The sequence below is a fragment of the Atta cephalotes genome (assembly GCF_000143395.1).
Source record: "Atta cephalotes unplaced genomic scaffold scaffold00027, whole genome shotgun sequence".
NCBI classification, from domain to species: Eukaryota; Metazoa; Arthropoda; class Insecta; order Hymenoptera; family Formicidae; genus Atta; species Atta cephalotes.
The window spans coordinates 3,296,039-3,304,114 of record NW_012130091.1 but is presented as its reverse complement, the minus strand read 5'-3'; the positions used below and the strand labels follow the sequence as shown (position 1 = coordinate 3,304,114).

The window sequence follows — 8,076 nt, the reverse complement described above, 5'->3', positions numbered from 1 at the left end:
TGTGTGTGTGTGTGTGTGTGTGTGTGTGTGTGTGTGTGTGTGTGTGTGTGTGTGTGTGTGTGTGTGTATGTGTGTGTGTGTATTGACAATTATTTTTATCAACATGAACAATGCGGTATTAAAAAATTCTCAGAACTCTATGAGAAGAAAATTAATAATTTTCGTCATTTGTTTTTCTGTAAAGCTGATAGTAAAAAATTATTCAAAACCAATATTCGGTGCGATTTTTAGTAATTAATAAATAAACTATTGTGAAAATTGTAAAATGGTAGAGGACTTTTCAATTCAATTTAGCCCGCTCTATCTTTATGCGAGAGTTTTATTGTTACTTACTAAACACTCTGTATATTATAATCAAAAATTGGAAGATTGCATTTTTTTAATGGGAATAACATTTTTTTTTCTATAGATGAACATGGTATTACATTGGTAGCTTTCCATATAAACATCAATGAGGATTTTGATGGTTTAGAAGCAGGACGTTTTGCAAAAGATATTCTCAAAATTCGAAATGGACGATGGACTTTCCAAGACAAGCAGGTTCAATTAAGACGAGATGATATTATCTATTATTGGGTTCATGTCGTATATGAGGGCCTAGGATACAATCTGATTGATCAATCACATCGGGTTGTCGGTAAGTTTTTTATAAATATATACATTTTTCTATTTATATTTAATTACAAATAATTTATTTTCTTATTATGAACAAATCTCAACAATGACAATGCAATATCTTATCATCATTTATTTATAATTTGTTTTATTTATTTATGTTTTTTTATGTAATTTAATTTATTTGAAGAAACAATTATTAGATATGTAATTGTTCGCAATTTTTTAAATCGCTTTTTTTAAAACTTTTGTTTTATTTTCAGATTTCTTCAACTCTGACGGCACTCGGTACATAACTCAAAGTTCACAGAACTGCATGACAACGTCGACTACATGGATATCTGAAAAAGGCGAACAACGACAAGCTTGTCCAGGTCAACTCATTTTTGAGGATAACTTTGATAATCTCAATAGCACAAAATGGAATGAGTGGAAACGTTTTTCCAGTTCGCCGGTAAGATTACCGCGAATGCAGATAATAAGTTTATTTAAAAAACTATTTTTCGTTTAAAATTATTATTTTTGTCATACAGAATCATGAATTTGTCATCTATATGACCAATGATGTAACAGATACGAGTGATGGATTTCTGCGCATTAAACCTGTCTTACTTGATACTAAATATGGCATAAACTTTGTATCGAATGGAAGAATAATACTGGAAGAGTATGTGAATAATTAGAGCATTAGGAAGATAGAAGATTAAAATTAAATATTTAATTATTTTCTTTTTTTAGTTGTACGGGCAGAATTGGTACAGATGATTGCCAACGTCAAGCTGCTGGTTCATACATCTTGCCTCCTCTGATCTCTGGACGAATTAGTACAGAGGGAAAATTTGAATTTCTCTTTGGACGTGTCGAAGTAAGAGCCAAATTGCCACATGGCGATTGGGTATTTCCTGGTAAGTTTCTAATTTTTTATCATCAATTTTTTTTACTTGAACTATTGTAAATTTTTTTTTGTAGTGATAACATTGCATAACGCTGAAAATACATTGGACAATACATTGGAATCCAGATCGCATCGCGAGATTAGGATTGCATCCTCGATGGGCAATGAAGAACTAAGGACTGGCAGTGGTGAGACCATCAACAACCGCATACTAACTGCAGGTGGATTGATCGCGTCCTGGAATGAAAGTAACGCGGAAATGTTGCCCAAAAGGCGATCGAGCGAATCCTGGTCCAAAAATTTCCATATCTTCGAAATTGAATGGAATGGTAGCCTTATTAAAGTGAAGGTCGATGGAGTGCAATACGGGGAGCAAACCGTAGACATATCATTTGGCAAATCGGTATTAAAATTGTATTATATTTTTCTTTGTTGATAGAGACTTGAATCATTTGTTTTATTAGATCTCGTAACAATAAAAGTGTGATACCATTTATTTTTATTGCAGTCATATTTGACTCTGGGTGTAGCCGTTGGAGGTCTTCACGAATTTGAGGATCACATCGTAAGTGGCAGATATATCAAACCTTGGCGAAATGTCGAAGCAAAGGTATGTTATTAATATTTAACATTAAATTTTTTTTTAATTTAAAGAGTTTGAGAGAGCTATGCCAAATAAGCTAAAGATTTTAACAAATGAATGCAATTAGTATATTATTCTTTACAGGCATTGTACAATTTCTATTGCGCGAAAGATAAGTGGTATCCTACATGGGATACAACAACAGCGCTTGTAGTGGATTATGTGAAAGTGTGGGCATTGTAAATACAATACTTTCGTCTGCATGAAAACGTATCAGCATAACACATATATTTTTACAACTTTGGATATATTCTATACACGTGTTTTTCTTGCTAAATAACACGTTTATGAGTTTATCAATGACAACATTTTTCTTGATTCATATACAAATAAATAATAACGCATAGACTGATTTGTACTTGATGATTATTTTGTATTCTAGAGTTCTGGCTATCCTACTCCTACTACTAGTTAAATTAATGTAATTCTACCGACTATTCGAATGCACTTGCGCTGCGAATCAAATTACTTCTAAAGGGAATTGGAGGAGGTATTAAGAACGTATTAGGCACATGTCGGCTATATAGTAGAACATCGGGACTAAAACCATTCCCCAATTGTTTAACAAGCCACTCTCCGCGATATCCGAAACGCTGTTGGTATACTTTTGCAGCGCGTGGTCCATCCTCGGGTCTGAACTCGATGTGCATGGGCTCCTCGGTATTGAAAGACGCGAGACGTAACAGACTCGTAATACCGTTCCTGGTCCATTCCTGGAACTGCGGTTGACTGGGCCAGAATTTTGGAAAAATTGAAACATTGTTTCCGTTGCTGAACAATGCTTGCAACCATGCGAAGAATGACGAATCGAATGTTCTGGCGTTTTGTATCAACATTTGATCACTGCACCATACATTTGTCTATTCAAGATAACAATTACATTTTCGTTTTTATTAATAGAAAATTTAATTGAATATTTAAATGAATTCTACTAATTCAATATATAATTAAATTACATTTTAAATGCAGGCTCGTTTAATAACAAGTAAAAATACAATTACAAAGTAAAATTTGTTTTAATTGAATCAGAGAAGTAAATAAATATATATGTACTTTTTTCTACGTATTTAATATAGATCACTTACCGCGCAAAGGATGACCATTAAAAGTATTTTATCAACGTGCATGACTTGTCGAAATTGTGCTCATTGCAGAAATAACTACTGGAAAATAATGAACGACTGGGACTCCATTCGAATTTCGTCTGGCTTTTATGTTCTCCCGTCTCATATCCCACAGGAAATTCGTGATTCGCATTAAGTATCGATTCATGAATAACTAATTGTCATTCACAAGAGGATCTAATGCGACTTTTTAAATTCTCGCGCGTCGTTAAACGCGCGATCGAGTTTTTACTTTCACTGCCGGTATTACGATAGACTGCGAATATTTTCAACATGTATAAGTAGGATTACAGAATAAATTTCATAGAGTAGAGTCATTCCGCGTCGATAACGATACCATTCCTGGAGTGAACTGAGCCATGTGTAAACTGAGACATAATCAAATATTGGTTGGTTTAAAAAAATTACAAAAAAGTTATCAAGTGTAATCAAGTGATAAAAACTTTGAGATCGTTGTAAACAAAAAAATGTTTATTTATCACGAAGTATTTAAGATAATTTAGTGTTATATGTATTAATAAATTTATATCAGTAATAAAAAAAAATTAATATGTAATAATTCAAACAATTAAATTCTTATATATTGTGACGATAGTAATTTAAATTATTCGTTTTTGTAATAATCTCTTTACTTTTTCTGTGCATTCTATTATAGATCATTATGCTGATGACATTATTACTTCATAGTGAAATTATTGTGTCAGTCACAGATGCTACAGTCTACAGATTCTTGCATGATTTTCTTCAAAATAACGTTGCAGGCATACCTCTTGTGCATAAAGTAAATGTACATATATATAATATATAGGACATAATTTTAATTCACTTATTTTTCTTGCTTTACTTTTATCTAGAAAACGGAATGGAACTTTGATCCAGAGATTAGCAAGCAAAGAAGAATTCAATATGAGAAAGAAAACGGACGTTTTGGAGAATATGCGATAGCAAAATTAGGAATGGGCATCGGATATAAAGATCCTTGGGGAGACCAGTGAAAAGTTGAAACATTAAACTAATAAGTAAATATATATTTTTTAAACATAATATAGAAATTTTGTTGACGTAATGAATATTTGATCGAGTCCGGCGTAAATAATTTACTAAACTAAAAAAAAGTGAATCTTTTGATTGATTATTATAATATTTATAATTACAAATATTCTCACGAGACAATTTTTTACACTTACAATTACGTTATCAATATAACAATAAATGTGCATGAGATGATTAAAGAAAGGTAATGTTTTCTTCTCTCATTTTATCACAAATTTTGACAAATTATCTCAAATCCATTTTGATAAAATATTTAATTAAACTTGTGTGTGTGTGTGTGTGTGTGTGTGTGTGTGTGTGTGTGTGTGTGTGTGTGTGAGTGATGTGTGTGTGTATATACATATATATTAGCATTATATATCTCAATATGTTTTAATCAATAATCGGTACAATTAAAAATAATTAGAAGTTTAAAGAATATGATTTTTTCTCAATGTTTTAGCATTTTCTTAATTACACTTTAACACGTACATGCAATTTGCAATCAAGAAAATGTTACTTTCAGTGACACTTTAGTGAAATTTTATCAATGCTTTCAAAACGTATATTTTTCGGATGTTGCGAAAATTTCACGATCGATATTTCAGATGTAGCAATCATCAATGTATGTAGCACAGCGTATCTCAGAACTTTCACTTTACAAGGAGAAAGAACTGGAAGTAGTAGGGGAACTAAGAAATTTAGACTGAGTTCTGATACGAATCTAGAAGGTTAGCGTACAGCGATCAGTATTATCTTGTAATATTTGTTAAATTGATTAGTAATTGATTAACGATAACGATTAATAATTGTTTCATCAAAAGAAACTTTAATTTTATATTATTTTCAAAATTTCTTACTATTAAACAAGAAAACAAATTTCACATCTGGTAATTTATCATGGCGAATTTTTCCTCTGTAAGTAAGAAATGATAAGAAATAGCATTACTATAGACAGTGAGTGCAAAAAGTATTCGTATAGGAAAAAATATTTTTTAAAAAAACTTTATTTAAAAAAAATAAATATTATCCAACGAGAAATGAGTCATTGAATTGATGATATAAATACGGTGATTTCAATATTAATTTGACGTCGATTCGACGTTTAGTTGACGATCATTTCTTTTTGGATAATTAACAATTTATTCATAAAGAATAAAATAGACTGATATGTTTTTTAAAATTATATATACCAAAAAGATGTATTAATTATATAAAATATATCTGAAAAATAAGCGAAAATTAAAAATTGTATTGTTTGCTCATTGAATGCTCAAAAAGTATTCGTATAGACGAGAAATTTAGCTTTTAAAATTAGGAATACATGCAAAGCTCATTTGTTTATATTAGAACAAATGTATTCGTTGAATAAAATTGTTAATTAATGTTTATTTTCTACAAATAAGATTTTTATTACGAATACTTTTTGCTCTCACTATAATTGCAAATATAATTCTTTTGCAATTTAATAAGTACAATTATTTTTCTTGAATATCGAATAAATTGATTGAAAATTTAATTAATAACTGTCATCTGACTACTTTTTAATCGCTAAGTTTTAATGCATTGCGTCTCATGTCAGTTGAATTTCTCTTAAAGCTCCTTAATATTAAGCAAATATAATCATTTTATAAAAAAATTATACATTACATGAAAAATAAAGCAAATTTTTTTTGTTTCATTATCATTATTTTATGAAATTTTATTCTCTATTTGCAGTGGCTGACGATGATAGCGTTAACAACAGTTGCTATCTTTTTTTTCACTCTAATCGATAAAAGTACAGCTATACTCGCGGAACCTCAAGCACCTAATTTTCAATATTTCGAACGGTAAGAGAAATAAATATCTCGATAAAGAATAAAAAGTTGGAAAAAATTAATAAATTATTTCAGCATAAATATCTGTACGATTCCGATTGTTCTTGTTATTATGTAGAACTTCCTAAGAAAATCTCTTGACTAAAAAATGATCTTTATTTTTTTAGACCAAAATATCGCTATCCTTATTATGACGAAAATGGTAAAGGAAAACTGCTCTATGGTTATGGTGGACCAGAATTATATCAATACAAAACTTATAGTCTTCTTGAAGGAATTCATTAAATGATCATTTTTGTTAAATTCTTAGAAAATTGAATATAAAATATCTGTATACATATAACGTAACATGTATGGACATGGTGTGATTAATTCATTAATATATTGAAACATTAATTCAAATATATCTGTATAATGTAATACACGAGTATCTTTTCGATGGCACAATTGAATTATGTTACTCGAATATAAATTAGCTATTATGCTATTTGAGGAAATAGTACATTCGTTGTTGGTGCAATTTGCATTATATTACTTTGCTATCGAAAGGATACGTTCGCAATCGTGGAATTAATAAGGAACATTATAAGAGCATTTATTTTCGTCGATTACAACTGTATAATAAATGCAATCGATTTGTGTATGGCTGATTTTAATTACAATGTGTTTACCTCTGTCTTATTTTTTACTCGGTAAAATGCTGCATGATTCGCTTCTCCTTTGAACGTGAATTAACTGACAATAAGGGAACAAATGGTAAAATCGATACTTGTTGCTGAGTAAGCTTTAAAAACTGTTACAATATTTAGAAAAAAGTGTAAGATAGAATGATTCAGTGCAAACATTGCTTTGGACTGCAGTCTCTAAGACTATATTACAGACAGAATATATTAAGTCATTGATCTATCAAACGTGCATGGAATGTGCAGTAGCCACGCTATTATCTATGAAATAGTGACTTATAGTCTCTTTGTAGATACAATAATTAAATATAATCTAAAATAGCTACAGCCTATTACATTGTAACCTATTACATTGGTACCGAAATGTTTTTTTCTGTCCTTTTTCTTTTCTACGTGCACAATGTGCTGAGAAAAATAGAATCGACAATTTGTAAATGGTAAAAAAACTGCAGTCACACTGCGCAATCGATACATTACAACTGTCATTGAAAAGATATTATTCTTCTATTTTATGATAGAGGTGCACATGTGACGAAGTTACGAATGTGTGCAAGCACAGTCGAGCAGATGTGAGTTAGCGAGACGTAATATGTCAATTATAAACGAACGCGATCGACTGCATATTGATGTCGAGCGATAATTGATGCGCTTATTCGTTATGATCTTTGTCCGCCTTGCTCTCGCCGGCAGACTGTAACTGTCATACAAAGTCCATTTCGAACTTGTTATAATACTGGCCATTGACGCGACGTCTCTGCAGTTGTCTTTCAATGAACTTCTTTATCTCACTAATGACGAAGACACTCGATGTCAACGCCGCCAAGAATAGAAGATCTGAAAATTAAACATGTTAGTGTATTGCAAGAAGATATACACCGATTATTTTTAACGTATCTCTAATATACCTTTTGCAGTAAGAGCTTCAGTTTGAAATATTCTCTGCAATGGAGGGAAATAGATCACAAGCATTTGTCCGATGACAGAGAGCGTTACGGCTACCAGGAACATTTTATTACTCCACAAACCGATTGTGAATATGGATTTCGTCTAAAACAAATGAATTTCAGGCTGCAGTAATATTTTTTCTTGATATAATAAGATATGAAATAAAAATATGAAATCTCACTTGTGATCTACAGCTAAGAGCATTGAACATGTCAAAGAATACGAAGCAAGTGAATGTCATGGTAGTATCTCTCGCGGTATTCCCATTAACCATCTGGAAATTAAACATATATATATATATATATATATATATATATAC

At 30.7% G+C, this 8,076-nt stretch overlaps 5 protein-coding genes across 5 annotated transcripts in view; 3 read left to right on the top strand and 2 right to left on the bottom strand.

The window, feature by feature from the left end:
- The window catches only part of LOC105620550 (beta-1,3-glucan-binding protein-like), a 4,279-nt gene extending 1,778 nt beyond the window's left edge, over positions 1-2,501 (top strand). The window contains exons 2-8 of the mRNA XM_012202042.1: positions 410-637; positions 879-1,069; positions 1,149-1,282; positions 1,354-1,520; positions 1,585-1,913; positions 2,019-2,120; positions 2,238-2,501. Coding sequence (XP_012057432.1) covers positions 410-637; positions 879-1,069; positions 1,149-1,282; positions 1,354-1,520; positions 1,585-1,913; positions 2,019-2,120; positions 2,238-2,336 — 1,250 coding nt within the window. The 3' untranslated portion in view covers positions 2,337-2,501. The remainder of the gene's footprint in view (positions 1-409; positions 638-878; positions 1,070-1,148; positions 1,283-1,353; positions 1,521-1,584; positions 1,914-2,018; positions 2,121-2,237) is intronic.
- An 86-nt stretch (positions 2,502-2,587) lies between these two features.
- On the bottom strand, positions 2,588-3,280 carry LOC105620549. The gene is made up of 2 exons (XM_012202040.1): positions 3,239-3,280; positions 2,588-3,013 (listed from the first exon to the last, which is right to left on the bottom strand). Exons 1-2 carry the CDS (start codon positions 3,278-3,280, stop codon positions 2,588-2,590), a joined length of 468 nt encoding a protein of 155 aa, XP_012057430.1.
- A 356-nt stretch (positions 3,281-3,636) lies between these two features.
- LOC105620613 lies at positions 3,637-4,272 on the top strand. Its single transcript, XM_012202103.1, has 3 exons — positions 3,637-3,666; positions 3,933-4,058; positions 4,132-4,272. Exons 1-3 carry the CDS (start codon positions 3,637-3,639, stop codon positions 4,270-4,272), a joined length of 297 nt encoding a protein of 98 aa, XP_012057493.1.
- A 1,765-nt stretch (positions 4,273-6,037) lies between these two features.
- Positions 6,038-6,785, top strand: LOC105620548. Its single transcript, XM_012202039.1, has 2 exons — positions 6,038-6,141; positions 6,297-6,785. The coding sequence occupies exons 1-2, from the start codon at positions 6,038-6,040 to the stop codon at positions 6,412-6,414; spliced, it is 222 nt and encodes a 73-aa protein (XP_012057429.1). The 3' UTR covers positions 6,415-6,785.
- Positions 6,786-7,512: 727 nt separating this feature from the next.
- Positions 7,513-8,076, bottom strand: part of LOC105620547 (calcium-transporting ATPase type 2C member 1) — a 7,035-nt gene continuing 6,471 nt past the window's right edge. The window contains exons 13-15 of the mRNA XM_012202038.1: positions 7,939-8,031; positions 7,718-7,859; positions 7,513-7,646 (exon numbers count right to left, since the gene is read on the bottom strand). Of these exons, the coding sequence (XP_012057428.1) occupies positions 7,513-7,646; positions 7,718-7,859; positions 7,939-8,031 (369 nt within the window). The remainder of the gene's footprint in view (positions 7,647-7,717; positions 7,860-7,938; positions 8,032-8,076) is intronic.

Coding starts and splice junctions, on each gene's coding strand:
- LOC105620549 (XM_012202040.1), bottom strand. CDS start 3,280: ATGCACGTTGATAAAATACTTTTAATGGTCATCCTTTGCGCG. Junction 3,014..3,238: donor TAATGGTCATCCTTTGCGCG/GTAAGTGATCTA, acceptor TATCTTGAATAG/ACAAATGTATGGTGCAGTGA.
- LOC105620613 (XM_012202103.1), top strand. CDS start 3,637: ATGTGTAAACTGAGACATAATCAAATATTG. Junction 3,667..3,932: donor TGAGACATAATCAAATATTG/GTTGGTTTAAAA, acceptor ATTCTATTATAG/ATCATTATGCTGATGACATT. Junction 4,059..4,131: donor GCATACCTCTTGTGCATAAA/GTAAATGTACAT, acceptor ACTTTTATCTAG/AAAACGGAATGGAACTTTGA.
- LOC105620548 (XM_012202039.1), top strand. CDS start 6,038: ATGATAGCGTTAACAACAGTTGCTATCTTTTTTTTCACTCTAATCGAT. Junction 6,142..6,296: donor AATTTTCAATATTTCGAACG/GTAAGAGAAATA, acceptor TTATTTTTTTAG/ACCAAAATATCGCTATCCTT.